The sequence below is a fragment of the Crocodylus siamensis genome, chromosome 3, assembly GCF_052110815.1.
Source record: "Crocodylus siamensis isolate JL-2025a chromosome 3, ASM5211081v1, whole genome shotgun sequence".
In the NCBI taxonomy this organism is placed as follows: Eukaryota; Metazoa; Chordata; order Crocodylia; family Crocodylidae; genus Crocodylus; species Crocodylus siamensis.
Window position 1 is genome coordinate 31,031,806 of NC_143397.1, and position 16,656 is coordinate 31,048,461.

General features: G+C 38.0%; 1 protein-coding gene across 2 annotated transcripts in view; it reads left to right on the top strand.

Moving 5' to 3' along the window:
* PARP8 (poly(ADP-ribose) polymerase family member 8) overlaps window positions 1-16,656 on the top strand; it is a 208,881-nt gene that overhangs the window by 175,552 nt on the left and 16,673 nt on the right. For both annotated transcript variants that reach the window (XM_090038052.1, XM_090038051.1), the window contains 7 exons: window positions 4,429-4,521; window positions 9,672-9,797; window positions 11,773-11,838; window positions 13,982-14,049; window positions 14,855-14,903; window positions 16,297-16,409; window positions 16,550-16,622. In XM_090038052.1, the coding sequence (XP_089894178.1) occupies window positions 4,429-4,521; window positions 9,672-9,797; window positions 11,773-11,838; window positions 13,982-14,049; window positions 14,855-14,903; window positions 16,297-16,409; window positions 16,550-16,622 (588 nt within the window). The remainder of the gene's footprint in view (window positions 1-4,428; window positions 4,522-9,671; window positions 9,798-11,772; window positions 11,839-13,981; window positions 14,050-14,854; window positions 14,904-16,296; window positions 16,410-16,549; window positions 16,623-16,656) is intronic.

A 16,656-nucleotide genomic window follows, 5' to 3' on the forward strand; every position in this document is an offset into this window, starting at 1 on the left:
AGTAGTTAGGTGTGCCAGTCAGGTTCCTGGCTCATTAGTGTCTTTCTAGCATCCCTTAGATAACTTGAGAGGATGACACATTTCTCTTCTAATCACAGCTACATAAAGCTTTAGTACATAACAAGATAAATCAACATGAACTATAAGGGTTTCTTTTTTTTAATTGAAAAATTGTCTAGAAACTATATTAGACACTCACTTGATCCCACATGTAGAAATATCTGTAGGTGTAACATTTGCCCACCAGCCTTTTATGGCCACCATTTGCAATAGAGCCACTTACCTTGTATCACACAGAAGACTTTGCAATTGGTCTTTTTTGTTCAGAACAGCTGTAGCACTCCCAGGAGGGTGATTTAGAATGTAGAATGGGAATGTCTGAACCCCACCCCCCCCGTCAGATATCCCTACAGGACTCCAAAATGATACCATTTGTGCCTTCTGTTTCTTAGCCCCTGCAATCTCAGCCTGTTAGCAGCCTAAGCTCTTACTCTCCCCTAGCTTTTCCCCACTGGAATAATTATCCCTCTGAATGGCCTTTCAGCACTGATGGTTCTCACTCAGATAACAGGTTTAGGGAAGTAATGTAAGTGGCTTACATTTATTTTCTGCATCCCGGTTAAAAATAGAATATATTTCAGATGGCTGATTATTTTGTCGTTGGCTTGTTTTATCTCAGGAGAATGACAGTATTGCTCTTCAGAATACAGAATGCAGTTGCACATATACTTAGTGGTGAATCTTAGCATATGTACTCCATAAACTGCATTGGATTCCTTCCAATTCATTTCAGGGTACAATTCAAGCTGATGATCTAAATCTGTAATAGCCTGTATATCACAGATCTTGACTAAGATACCCCATCTCTCAGGTCTTGTCAAGGCAACAAGGTTGTTAGAAAACAATTTACAGTAAAGATAGATAGATGGACAGACAGACAGACAGACAGACAAAATGAAGTAGTATTGATTTAATAGTAACAGATCTACTAGTAGAGGTAATATTTATTTTTTTGTATGGTGGCTAAGCATACCAATCCTTGTGATTCTGTACAAACATGGAACAAAAGACAATTCTAGCACAAGGAGTTAATAATTCAAGGAAAGAGTGTCTGAAAGGAAAGAAGCAGATACCACAAAAAGGCATGTTGAACACAAGTCAGCACAAAAAGCAGTAGTCACAACAGCTACCTAACCATTTTCAAAAGATTTTTGTACACTTCGTACAATGTTGCCAACTCTTACCATTTTTGCACATGCCTTGTGACTTTCTGAAAGTCCTAGCTCCTGGACATCATTTATTACACAAAAATGCCCAAAATTTAATTTTTAAGTAAGCTTCTAACTAAAACAGCAGCAAAGGCCTACAGTCCAGCAGCAGGAGGCCAATCAAAAGAACCCCAAATGCATTACTTTTTAAAAATTTCATGGATGTTTTAAACTAACTTAATGATTTTTAGAATACTAAGTTACAACTTCTGAATGCTTGGAGCTGACTAACAGTTGCAGCAGAGGAGAATTTTAAAAAGAGACTTTCAGGAGGACAGTGAGATACCTATGCAGATGTTTAGTCTAAAAGTATCTGCCCGGAGAAGAGATTGCTTAAATCAGCTGTTTAATTTGTGATTTAAAAAATATAATGTGAACTAGTGATTGAAAGCTAAAGCTAGACAAGTTCAAACCAGAAATATGACAGAACTTTTAACAGTAGGGGGAACTAACTTTTGGAGCAATTTATCTAAGGATGCAGTGAATCCTCTATCTCTTGAAGCCTTTAAAACAAGATTTGCTGTTGATACAAGTTGTATCTAGATATCTAAGTGCAATCCTGTTCCACCAGGCTCAAGTCCCTGAAAAATTGCTACTGTAAAAGTGGATTAGTTGTCTTCCTTTTCTTTATTTTTGTGACATAGTCTCAAGGCCATATCATTAGCAGTTGATGAGCATAAAAAATAATCACTTTTTACTCACAAAAGAGATGTGGTCTCTAAACAGTCCGTTACATTACTTGACTATACAGTACATTTAATGATCAATTTCCTGTATTTTTCTCAGAACCACTGCATGATTAAACAGTGGCAAGCAAAGGATTTTGAAAAAGTGGATGTGTTGTTTCTTTTTACCTCCTTATCATCTATAAAGACCTGGCAGATTTTATTTATGGGTTACAAGAGAGACTTTTTCCTAGCTCTTTTTTTTTTCAGTTTAGAGCTAAGTCTGGTCCTGTTTTCTGTGTTGGAGGCACTTGGAAAAGTAAAAAGATAGGATCAATATAGGATCTTAACATATTAAAGGCTTACTATTAAAGTGTGTGTCCTTTGACACAAACTTCGTTCAAAGAAAGTTTATTTGTCATTGAAGTTAAAAAGGTGTGAACAAAAACAAACAAAATATACAGCCCTCAAACTTGGACTGAAAATACATTTTAATGCATTTAATGTATAATATTGTCCTTCCCCAAATACACACATGAAAGTATTGTCAACACCTGTTAGTAGCAACACATGATCTACTCCTGTGTTGCTCCTAAGTGTAGTTGCTGTTATGGGGGATATCATCTGAATACATTCCCTGGGAAATGTTACCAGTAATAATGTTTTGCTTTGTTGTTGCTGCAAACAAGTGTCTACAGTAACTTTAATGCTTTTGCATTGTATGTTGGTCTTCTGTCGGTCAGTCTAAACACACTATATCTGAATGCACTTTTGATTAAACAAAAACAAGGTGGGAATGTTTGCACAGTTGCTCAGCTACTTAAGTGAATGGCTAAGTTATCCTCTGAATGTTTAAGCATAGGAATAATGACAATAATGCATACATTTTGTCTAGTGTGCAGTGGTACAGCGAATTGGATCATGCTAGGCTTCGTCTGCTACCTAATGCAATGTAACATAGATAAAATAAATCAAATGCGTGACACACTATTAGACTTGAAAGATGATAGGTCTTCTGAAGCAATTGCTATGAGAATATTTCAGTGCTGTAGGCTTTAGGTGGTTATTGAAGTCTAAACTCTTTGAAACCCAAGCAACACATATTTTAAGGGCTAAGAAACAAATGAGCAGAACTATAGCAGATGCTTATTACTAGTGAAGCAATTTCCTGAAACAGAATTTAGTTAGTTTCTGTTTTTCTTATAGCATTTGATATATTTTTCATTTTTTCTGGGTGCTTTCTGCATACATAGTCATGGACTTGATACCTCTGTGGTTATCACAGCATTGGAATTCACACTGGTTCAGTGGTAAAACTTCAGTACTTGACACAATGTTGTTTCATAAGTAGTTGTTTAATTTCATAGACTGACTAAATGATAAATGAGAAGTTACTAAAGTTGAATTTTCTCATTTATTATAATAAATTCCAAGAAGGGTTTTATCCTATTTCCACATGTTTATTTGTCCTAACTGACTGTTCACTAATCTTGAACATTTAAAATGTATGATTCATAAAGCAGGCCTTAAATATGTAATTCTACTAACTGTCTTTCAGCAATGAACAATGGTTTTCTAATAAATTGTATTCTATTTAAAATTCTGGAGAAGGCTTGCCTATTCATTTTACTGAAAACTTAAATATCTTCATTTTTTTTTGTTTCTGTTCTTACTTTGTGCTAACTTATTGTTGATAAGTTTGTTTCTGTTTGGTAAATGTTTTTGACAGTATAATGAATTAATCATTAATAAAAAGGAAACAACAGTCCAGTGATCTGTAGTGCAGGCTTACGTGAGTTCTGCAGTTAAAAACAATCTCTTACATACAAGAAGATACTGTATATTTTCCCAAAAAATGAATATAAACATCATGAAAACATGAATATGGACTGCATTCTATGAAAATACCATAGAATGATTTTTTTTTTTTTTTTTTTTGCAAATTTACAGTGAAATTACATTTAAATTCCCTAAAAAATGAAGGCTTTAAGAAATTTGGAATGAAATTTCAATTCAATTTTTTGCATGTAATTTCAGTAACAACATAATAAATTGCAATGGAGAAACTTCCAGTTTTAAAGAGGAGCTGTTGTTTGTCCGGGAAAAAAATATTGAAAAAAATAGTGTAATCTGTACAGAAGACAGCTGTGAACTTAAGCTATCTGAGAACTGTTAAGGTAGATTTAAGGTTACTTGATATTACAGATGTAAATTTGTGTACCATAACATGTTTGGATTTCTGAATTAAACTTGAACTTTGAGTTTCCCAAGTTTAAAATTCTTGGCTTTTAATTAATTACAATAGCTCTGCATATAAAATGACATACTTTAAACTACTGATGTGTGTTCACAACCTTGTCTTCACTTTAATTTGTGTATGGGAATAGAAATAGTTTCAAAAGGCATTAATATATGTGGTTGATATTTGAGGTGCTTCATGACAAAAATAATAGTAAAAAATGGAATAAAAACACACTTTTTTTTCTCTTTCTTAGCCCACTGTGTGTGAACGGGAACTCTGTGTATTTGCTTTTCAAACTCTAGGAGTGATGAATGAAGCTGCAGATGAAATTGCAACTGGGGCTCAGGTACAACTATTTAATGTTAAAATTGCCTCTCATTATATACAGTCACTCTTGTTAATTCACTTTTTGTAACTTTCCACTGATCTCTCTTCTTTAATGTTTAAGCATTGTGTGCAGTGAGTCATAGAGATACACATACTTTATAGATGGTACTTCAAAAGGTATTGAGTGGTCTCCTTATTCTGCTTCTATTATAGGAAATGAAGCAGTACTAAGCCAATGCTAGATATTTTTAACCTCTGCCAAAGCAGTTAGGCTGAACTCCTGATAAGTACAATTTGGATACCTGGATTGCTGAAATGAATCAGACAGTCTCTTCTATTTATCTTTTTGGAGACAATTTTTAGATGATAGTGTTCATTTTATAAATGTTACTGATTTCTTTTATCTAATAACTATTAAATATAAAATGCATAAACAGACCTGGGCACTGGGATTAAAACCTAGGTATTCCCCTCCCGGATGAGCACTCTCATTATAAGCTTACAGTCATTATCTTTTTGTGTGGACTCACCTATTGCATTTCTTTCTATACAGTAGCATAGCTTCAACAGGAAGATCTATTTGGGGGAATACCTCCCCAAACCAGCTTTGCCTCCAGCTTGTGGGGAGAAAGAGTAATCCCCACCCATTCAGGTTGAAGAAATTAAATACCTTCAATCTCCAAAATTATTTGGTGATTGGCTGTAACCTGTATGGTATTATCTAAGAATTTGCATGACCACCATCTCCTCCTCCAGCCATGGTTTTTAATGTTGGTGTAATTCGTGAAGAGCAACACCATTTGTGTTAGGTGTTCTTCCTGTCAAAACAGGCCCCCTCACACCCACACCTACAGCAGAATGCTAAGGTTTTTGTGCACCTAAATGGCAGTTTTCTGGCCATGTAAGTGGTGGTCTTGGCACTGTGGATATGTAAGCATGAGTACATAGATGAGCATGTTTAGTAGGCTACTCACTGGGTGGGCAGAAACATAGCTACATATTCACGACCATGCTGAAAGAAAAAGTGAATGTGCATTCTGCAAATGACTCAGTGAAAGTGAAAATGAAAATGACTCACAGTCAGACTTCTTTTCTGTTTTAATTCCATTAGCTGTATAATTGGGGTACATACTGAGGAAACAAAAGACTCAGCTTCTAAGCTTCCTTTGCTGAAATGGGGTTTGAACCTGTATCTCTTTGACTTCCTAGTATAGTTCTCTCTAGCACTCTTTTCAAGGTGATACTCTGGGCACCGAATGGGGAGATACGTAGGTGCAGGAGGAAAAGAACAAGCAAGAGGATGTGTGGCCCAGAGGCTTTGGGATTTGTGGATCTCACTCTTGGAGTCAAAGGCCTAAATTTCTTTTAAGGCTCACTTCAGCCAGCCAACTTCCTTTGTAGGTCTGGACCGAGGTATCTCAAATTTAGACGTCCCCATGAAAAGGGGGCTGCAGATGGTGTGGCATATCACCATATGTAACACAACTCGTATTTCCCTCCAGTTAAAGTAAACTAGAAACTTTGTCTATATGCTAGGTGGATAGCACTATATTATTCAGTTTAAAATCACAGAAAAAACAAGTACAACAATTGGAATATGCACTAATGTACTAGCATGTATAAGTGTGTGTAGCTAAAACTTTTATATAGCTGCAATACCAACCATGAGTCACTGATGAATGGATGCCGTGATGATATAAAGTTTTTTTTAAAAAAAAACGAACTAGGCAAAAATAGTCAATTATGCCATTAGTCTTGTAGTCATTATAGTTCAATGGACATCTCTTATTCAGATTCAGAAATCAAAATCTAGCCGCCTTGAACATCTTGACAGTGCCCCCAATACTTCACTGTCAGTCATTTCTGCACCTGAGTTAATATCACCACATGTGAGTTTCAGGGCTGTGTAACCGAAGAGAGACTTTACCAGGAATGGCTAACAGACAGCAAGATTGTAGAAGAAAGTATAGTTTGAATAGTGGAATATCAAGACCTATATTAAAAAGGAAAGAGAGTTGTTAATGTCTTTGGAGTGCAGAGAGATTAGCAGGAATCTCAGCGCTACCTAAATAGTGATGCCACTGCCCCTGCCACTGAGGCAGTTGGTTTTAACGCTTAGGTGGTCCAAGAATCAAAGGTGAGTGTAGCTGCACCACTTCACCCCCTGAAAGGGTGCAGAGAGAAGTGACAATTTTTGCCCAATCTGGCCATAGAAAGTGGTCTATATAGCCATGACCAAATACAAGTGCATGGTTGCAGACTGCTTCAAAAATGTCTGGTTGGGCAAAAGTCTGAACCCTCTTTGCATGAGGGGCTAGATGAAGAAGATTCAAAACAGAGCATTGTCAGTATCTTCTGTTGGCACTGCTTTCCAGCCTGTCACTGTTTTCAGAATGAGAGTGGGGAAAGGGAGTGAAAGGAGTTTGGTCGGGGCGGGGGGAGTTCAGCCCCTGCTGGAGAGTGTGCCGGTGTATTCGAGGCCCCTGCCACCCTCCAAAGCTGCCCGGGGAACCCCTAGAATGAGCTCCCTCTGCTCCCATTCTGAAATAGAGACAGACTGGGAGAGGAGGGGCCAGCTCAGCTGAATTTAAAGTAGACTTCAGGGTTCAGTAAGTTACATCAGTCCCACAGGGTATTAATGGAGTACATGTAAGATCAATCTATGCCCTTCTTTCCATGTGATACCAATAGACCAGCAATAGTGTGAAGAGAAGAAGAACTAAATTCCCTCACAAGTATTGTGAATTAAAACAGTACAACACAGAAGAATTTAAGCTACTGTATTTCACAGTTTGGATTTTCCAAATATCCCCTTTTTTAAATGTTATGTTGAATAATTTCTACTTTCTTCATTAAGTTGACGTTCATAAGAGAGAAGCAGGGCTTCCAAGTGCTAGGACAATAGTCCAAGTACTTCAATTACTCATCCTTTTCCTTGGCACTCAGGTGGAGAAGTGGGCATGATGTGGGGGGAATGGGGAGTTAAACACATTATTCTCCTGGGCTTCTTCGCATATCCCATCCCAGGTGCTTAATTTTGAAACATTCTTTTTGTCTATAAGAGTTGTACACTAAAAAGAAAATAGAATATCCTGAAATTTAATGTGATTTTCAACTTTCCATTAAGATACTTAAGGGAGGGAATTACTTAAGCAATTTTATTGTTCAATATGTATGAGATATCTAGTAATTTCAAGTACCAGAATATTTTTACTTTTAATCAGAAAAAAAGAGCTCCATTCATGCTAAGGGAGCACAGGAGAATGGAAAACAGTATGACTCACTGCAGAATAATTCCCTCTCCCTTTCCTTATGATTCTCATTTTCGTGCTGATTCCCTAAAGGACCCTCATTTTTATTTCCTTCAAGTGATCAAATCTGGTAACTTTTAGAACAGTTTGCACTATGAGTCAGAATCTAGTTTATCTGGAATAGTGAGAGGAATCAGAGATACCTATTAAACAAAACTTACCTTAGCCCTTGAAATCTTGCACTGAATAGACCATTTTTATAGAAGAAACAGTGTCAGGAAGGTCAGAAGAGCCCCAATCAAAAGCATTAACCATTATGCACATGTTGTTAAATATGTATGGTTTCACAGTTTTGGATTACTCTGCTAGTAACAGCAATTCTTACCTGCTAACAAATTGTTGTCTTCCTATTTGGTGATAATTCCTTTTTTTCCCAAGCTCATTTTTACTTATGCATGTGCTGATTTAATTTTAAGCTTTATTTAACCCCTCCCCAAAACACATAAGATATCATCACACAGTACAGACATTCCAGGCTATGCTAATTCTCTACAAGAACAAGGAAGAACTCCTCAATCTGGGCTTGAAGTGGCTGTTAAATCCACTATTGCAGCTCTAGAGGATTCAGTATTTACCAGGATATCTGCAACTCCATTCTTCAGAACAACAGGCAGTTCTGTTTTTCATATGAACTAATCCCAGTCTTACTCTACTCCTATTATTTATTAGAATCTCCAACACAGGCCAGAGATTTCATACCCACTCTCAATTCTGTTATGCCCAGAGACCACCTCACACGTCCAAGACAAAGTCAGATTTGCCTTATATTATAAATTAATATACTTTGCCATGCAATAAATTTGGGGGCAAATCTTGGTCCCACTTTATTCATTGGAAGTCTTTTACAGGAGTTGTCTGTTGTGGCCTGATACAGAACCTGTTAAAGCTGATGGATAGACTTCAGTCGGATATGAACCAGGCTGTTACAGTTTTACTTATGGCTGTGTTCTCTACTTCAGTAACATGATGTTTTTTAAATAAAACACTTGTTTCGTGCTTGTGTATGGTATAAGTCCATGGTATACAGCAGATGGGTTTCTGTGAACAGATAAAGTGGTTGGTCAATATTCTTGACAAACCACTTATTCCTTCATAGTGTTGCATCATTTATCAAGTAAACCCAGGTATCATCTCAGGCAAAAGTGCTGCAATGTACAGTGCTTGCTTGATCTTTCAATTCTACTTCCTCAGAAACAGTGTAGGCTAAATTTTGCTCTTTAGATGATCCTCATACACTTAGTAAAATGTGTATTTTTTTTCTTAATAAATTAAGTCTTAAGAGATGTGGACAGGAAGTTCCACACAGTTTATCTAGCATGGCTAAAAACATTTTACTTCTGAAGAAAATAAAGCTTATTATTTGATATTGAAATCCTTTCCTTAGTTTGCAATTGTAACTACTACATGCCTTATAAGAATGAGATGTTATTGTATATGCCCAGTCACAATGAATAGGTTTACAAATCAGTTAGTAAATAACACCAGTAAATCTGAGGCAGACTGCTATGCAAATATTATCAAAACTGGGTTATGTGGAATTTCAAAAGATGCCGTCAGAAAAGAGGAATGTCAGCTCACTCACAGGGCACAGTTATCACAACATTCAGGTTTACAACTGGTGCAATTTACAATTATTAACAGAATATACAAATGATAGGTTAGAATTCAGTTCTCATACGTACGTTGTAGACAAAGCAATTGTTGGTATAATAATAAAAGGCTTAATGCTCCTAAAGAAACAAATTCTATAATACAAGATGAAAGAAGATAATTCTGGATAGAAGAATAGATTATTGAAAACTCAAAAGAAATAGTATACTAAGAGCCATTCTTTATCTTGGTTTTTCTTTATTTCTAGGTGGTAGATTTATTAGTATCCATGTGTCGATCTGCATTAGAATCGCCTAGGAAAGTTGTCATTTTTGAGCCATATCCTTCTGTAGTTGATCCTAATGATCCTCAGATGCTGGCCTTTAATCCAAGGGTAAGTAATTATCTCTTCAGAATATAACAGGATGGTTTTTTGGTCATATTTTAGATGTGAAACTCAGATCTTGCTTCACAGGCCATCTGCCTTTACTATCACAACTGTCTATTTAATATATGGTATATGCTCAAAAATAATGCCACTGAACCTTATGGTTAGGGACAGAAATTATACATAAACTGCTATAAATGACTGGGAACCGGTTTACATCTGTAACACAACAGAAGTTCAGTGTACATAAACCATTTTCAAAATGGCCAAAACTGGTAAGATAAACCTGGATGGATGCAGTATCAGACTTAACTGATTTAGGTTATATAGGTTTTATTAAACTTCTGTCCCAGATCCCATCTATATTCAAGTTAACTCACAGTCTGCCCAGCATCCCAGGATGCTTTGCACCTCCCCAAGTCCAACCTTCACAGGTGGGCTGGCTAGCCTTGGCCTAAGCTGTCTGTTTCAGCTTAGCAGGGAGGCGTGCTCTAGTGCCCCTGGTGCTCCTCTGCACCACTTCAGGCATGTGGCTGCATTTCTGGAATCAAAAGTGAATGTCTGTTCCTTTGCTTATCAGTTCAATCTGTGCAGCTTAGACTAACCTGTGAAGATTGCATCAATTCAGCCTTGGGCTTTTTGATGGTCTGTATCTAAAGTATTGCAAACGATCATTGTTGTTTTGAAGGTAATTAGAAGTAAATTTTCATCCAGGGCTAAGGCTGAAGGTTGTTGTTTGTGAGTACATATTGTAAATGCAAAATGTGTGTTGTCTTTTCTGGGTATATATTATCCTCTCAAAAGGGGAGGCAACTTGTGGTCCATTTAAATCATGTGGCACTAAAAAACAATATATGTTAGTTTACATTTAAAAGAATTGTCTATCACTATACTCACATTGCTGTTAATAAAACAATTGTCTCTCTAAAATGTCAGTTTAATGTTCTATAGTCCTTACCATAAGCAGTAATTAATAAAGTGAAGTGTTTTGGCTATAACATAATTATGGAATTACTTACTATTCTATCTGATTGAAATTTGCTCCAGGAACCCTGAATTTTTCATAGGATTTTTCATAGTAACGTAATAACAGAAGGGACTTCAGGCTGTCATTTAGTTCACCCCCCTGCTTATGGCATCCCTGGCTTCTCTAACCTGCCCTTGAAAATGTTCAAGGATAGAAATTTTGCAACTTCTCTGGGTAGCTTGTTTCATTGCTTAATCACCCTCAGACTGAGAAAGTTCTTTGTAATCTTCATCCTAAATTTCCATTGCTCTGATTTGACCATTGCTCCTAGTCCTGTCACCTGTTGCCACAGAAGAGTCTACCTCCATCCTCTTTATAATTAGTTTTGAACAAAACTAATATAATCAGTAAACTGTCTGAATCCCATGTTAGCCCTGTGTTAAAGGATCACATGAGCTTTCTTGACTCTCTGCATCAAGATGAATTTCACCTTTTTCTGAGCAAAGGCCAGATAATGGAACACTAGAATGCTCTAGAATTTCACTGATTCACTGATAGCTCTTTAGTCTGCTGACTGGGTACCATGTTCTGTTGAATAATGAGATGTACTACTGGGCCTAGCATAGCTAGTAGTATGTTGAATGTTTGAAAGAAATTTTGAGATTAAATGTTTGCAAGTTAGTTAAATAGTTGCCAGATCCATATATGGTTATAATTGTTTAAAAAAAAAAGACAGAGAGAGAGATCTAATATACTAATTCCTTGTGGTGAATTCTAATGAAACTAAAAGAAACGCCACAAACCTAATTTTAGTCCTAGATTTTTCCTGGGCTATGGATGGGTGAAATGGAAGGATATAATTGCATATAGAGATTTGAGAGAGTTTGAGTTGTTGTGCTGTGGCTTAGTTGCTGTTTTATGCAGAATGTACAGGAGCTCAGAACCAGTGTTTTTTACATAGAAAAAAAGAGGTAAAATATTTAAAATATGTTTGTTTACTTTATATGACATCAGAAGAAGAATTATGACCGAGTCATGAGAGCACTGGATAGTATTACTTCTATTAGAGAAATGACACAGGTAAATACAGGTCTTTCAATATCTTGATTATAATTTATAGCAAAGCATAGATATTTTATTTGTTGGTATTTGGGGGTGGAAAGAAGGAACTGCTCCTTTATTTTTGCTATGCAACAGCAAGAACATGCAGTAGCCAAAAAACAGAACTGATGAAATACAGTTCAGGTTTTTGAGACTTAAATAAGAAATAATATCAGTGGAAAAGAACATTGTAACAGAATAATAGCCAACTGCTGCTTCATGCATTTCTGGAAATATCAAAGCCAAGCCAAGTCTTTTATTTTCAAAGCAAAAGAAATTGATTTTGTGACAATGTGCTAGGACAATGGCTTTATTTCTATTATAACTAGAACCTTGTTCATTTAAGAACAGTTGGCGGGTATTGAGAGTTAGGGCTCTTGGGATTTATGCCATGGGATGTCTGAATACTCACTGTAGGACAGATTCTGATATCCTTACTATTGTTGAATAGCACTATACTTCACAAGTAGTCCCACTAACGTTAACTGATAAGTACTCATGAAGTAAAATGCTATTCACTGGTATAAGAATAGGCATCTTACTGCTTTACTTTGGCAGGCTGGTAAATAGGTGAAGCTTCACCAGAGTTTTATAAAGTTAATCCATGTTTGGAAAGTGCTTTTAGCTTCTAGAAGTGCAAATCATTATTATCATATTAGTAATAAATAAATAAAAAAATACACACACACACACACACACACACAAATAAATAATGTGTATGTGTGTGTATGTATGTATATATGTTACATATGGGGCATCTACATGAGACACTTACTGTAGTTGCCTAATTAGCTCTACAGTAAAGCATCAAGCATCACCATCTACATGTGGAAAGCTATTATTAGGCTGGAGTAATCTAATTATTATCTCCACCATAAGTTAGTACTGCCTGACGCAAGTACAACAAAAGCTTTGTTATCCAGCATCCCTGGGGAATGAGGGGGGTGCCAGATAACAAAATATGCTAGTTAATTGAGAGGCCCAAACAAGCATCTTTGTCTTTTCAGGCCGCCACTTCTCCCACCACATCTAGGACATCACTGCCCCTCCCATGGGCCCTGAGGGACAGGGAGGCGGGCGCTGTGCAGCCCGCTATGCCCTGGGCTGTGGGGGCTCAGCAGTGCAGCCTGCTTTGCCCCAGACTGTGGATGCTCAGCAAAATCAGAAGTGCCACAGTGGGCACTTCTGGTTTTGCTTTTACTTTAGAAGCCAGCATGCCAGTTAATAGAGCATGCTGGCTTGTAAAGTGTCAGTTAAGGCAGCTTTTACTGTACTATGCTACAGCAGAGTTATTAACTCTACCGCAATGCATGTGTAGATGGTGGCAGGTGCTCACTGGGGTACATGGGTGCTACAGTGTGGGGGGATGCCTGCCAGCTAGGCCCCCCCACCCCCAATCGCACCCTCAAGCCCCAGCCAGCTCCTCCACAGTATGTTGAGTGGGGCAGAGCAGCTCCAGGCTGGGAGGCTGACCCCGGGCACTGCCAGCTGGGTCTGCACTGCCCTGGCTCAATATGCTGCAATCCCAGGTACACATGTAGTAATCTAGACTGAATGTTTTAAAAAATACTCTGAAACTTTGGACAGTTTAACATTAGGATGAAGTGTAATTAGTGCTGGCCTAAGTAGTTTTTAAAGTCCACTTTAAGGGCCACTGTATTATCCTAAGGAAATCAGTGAGAGTTTTTAGTGGGAACATGATCTGGTCCAGCAGGAATTTTACCTATCTAATACCATGAAGCAATTAAATTAACTTTGGGTAAATTACCCTAGAAGACTGTTTTCTGGAGTTCCAATCAATTTCCTTGTGTAGGTGCCAAACATCACTAAATGTTCTGTACTGTTCTTGCTGTAATCAGCAATGTTAGCTGTAATATACTCATTTTGATGCTAATTATATCCTTATAATTTTGCTACAGGGAAAATAATTGCTATATTAATTCTTGTTGTTGTCAAAACACATTTAAAACTGTACAAGGGTAGGTGTCAGCAAAGCTGGGGCATAGGTTTAATGATGAATCCAATGTATTATTTTTTTTCATATGAAGTGGTATATTGTAATATTTAAACTATAAACTTTGGATTTTAACCAATAATAAATAGCACAATTACTGTTTTCTAGGCACCTTACTTGGAAATAAAGAAGCAGATGGATAAACAGGACCCACTTGCTCATCCTCTTCTGCAGTGGTATAGACCTGGCTCCTGTTGGTTGATAATCACTTGAGAATCAAGTTAAAAGAATAATCATATTATTCCCACTAACTTGAGCTGATTTCAAAGCAAGCCTTTTAATCAAGTCTCTGTGGGCTCTGAATCAAGGAGATTTTATGTGGTTCATAAACCCTGAAGCTGGCCTTCCCCAGTGATCATTAGTCAACACACCTAAGAGAAAAATTCCTTATTTATCACAGGGTTTCCAACTAGCAGCCCACGGACCACATGAGACCTGCTAGGAGCTAACATGTGGCCCACAGGCTCCTGCCTAGCTCCCAGTCCCTTCAGTGCTTCTGATGCAGCAGCATCCAAGTTCTCCAAGCTCTTTCCCCCTCCCCCTGGCTTCTCTCCCTGACCCCACTCTTTGGTGGGGGGAAGGGGCATATCAGTGGGATGGGGCCAGGGTGGCCATGCTGTATGCAGCAACAGAGAAAGGAGCAGCCTGCGCACCATGTGCAGCAGGGAAGGTGGTGTGTCTGTGCTGTTTGCACAGCAGGGATGGAGTTGGCAACAGAGGGAGGAGCTGCCAGCATGGCACACCCAGCTGGCAGCATGGTGAGGCGACATGTGTCTTGACGGGGAGGGAACAGGAGGGGCTGTCTGTGCTACACAAGCAGTCGGGAATGGGGCGGGAGGGAGGGCCAACTGTACATCAGAGGCTCTGGAGCCAGCCATTGGCCCCCTGGTCTGTGGTCTATGTAGCATGTGGCCCCCAACCGCCCAAAAATTGGACAGCCCTGGTTTATCATATCTTATACATGTACTTTTTTAATTTCAGGGTTATTTCTAGTAATAGGTCACATATTGTGAAACTTCCTGTGAACCGGGTAAGTTTTAGGTTTTTATCTGTTTCTGTATCATTATGGGAGGCTCAACTGTGAATAATTCTATTCCCATTTAAGCCAATAGGACTTTTACTAGAGACTTTAGGGAGAGCAAATTTAGGCCAGTGCTAAATGGTCCGTGGTATTTGTGTGTGTCTTGTTTAGACAAGCACCAAAACCTTTTCTGTACCTTGTATAATTTCTTTAGTATTCATCTTACTGTTCAAATTTATCTCGTTAAAATTTTATACTATAATAGCTCCTTTCATTAACATCTTTTTAGGGGGTGTATCACAGATGTAGGACTGTGTGAAACATAGCCAGTATATTGTAAAAAAAAATGATACAGCCACTAAAATGGCTTGTATCAGGGATGTCCATCTCACCCTGGGCTAGGTCTGACCCACAGAGGTTCCTTTGGAGTCAGATCCGAGAGGTTAGCACCAACTGCGGTGGGTCTGCATTCCAGTAGTAGTGTGGGTTCAAGGTCATGTAGGCAGCAGCACTAGGCTGAACAACAGCATGTATTGGGTCCACATTCCAGTGGCAGCACAGGTTCATGTTCACACAGCAGTGAAGATCTGGAGCCCTGCCACCAATGGCCATGTCATTGGTCTGACCATGTAGTATGGACTGTAAGGGTTTTTGCTTTTCTCTGTAGCAAGGCTAGGTACCTAGGTTCTCTTAAGCATATATTAACAAGCTTTTATAGAAGCAGGACATTGGCTCCATGGTTTCCTTTCTTTACCTGTGGCAGGTTATGTCTGTGTTGTGTCAGAGTTGACAGGACTTTTACAAAGAGTTTAGATTATGGATTGTTTACAATGGTTTGGATAGGGATGATCCTGCCTTGGGCAGGGGACCTCTGGAGATCCCTTTTAGTCTTACTTCTGTATGGCTGTGCATAGATGAAATGAGTATAGTTGATTCTGTGTCTATCAGGATCCAGGGACCCCAAATTCTGGAGCAGGCCATACTTCCCAGCTTCCAGTAGCCTGCTGGACTACCAGCAGGCCATATGGAATGGTTCTGCCGGCCATATGTTTGTTCTTTCTTGAAAAAGTATGTCTGTGTCTGGGTTTTTATTCCAAGTAAATCAGTAGCTGTCAAGCCTGAGTCTTAATTGAAAGCTATCTCAGCCCAGTTTAATTATTCCAGTAGTGTCATATTGGGTTGGAGATTATATCACAAACTTACATATGCTTCTTAAACTAAGAATTTTTAGAGCTTGATTTAAAATAAAAGTTATGGTAATAAGACTGCTCTTGAGTTACTGAATTGAAGTGCAACAATATATATTATGTGAACTAGTACAGTATCTTAGGAAGATTTCTTTCTGGAAGTACAATACTTGTTGTATCTCTTCACATCCTCTGTGTGCTGTTGTATTTTACAGCAACTGAAATTTATGCACACTCCCCATCAGTTCCTCCTTCTCAGTAGTCCACCAGCCAAAGAATCCAATTTCAGAGCTGCTAAAAATCTGTATGGAAGTACTTTTGCATTTCAGTGAGTATGAAAAAAACCCCAAAATAATGATAATATTTAGTTTTTATTTGCAAATAAAATACATTGTACTACAACAATTGTTTATTTAATTCAGGATACTTAAAACTATTACTTCTCATACTTTCCATTTTATTTTTAAGTGGTTCACACATTGAAAATTGGCACTCCATCCTGAGGAATGGCTTAGTTGTTGCTTCCAATACAAGACTGCAGGTAAATAGCAGATGGAAGCATTCTTATTTAACTT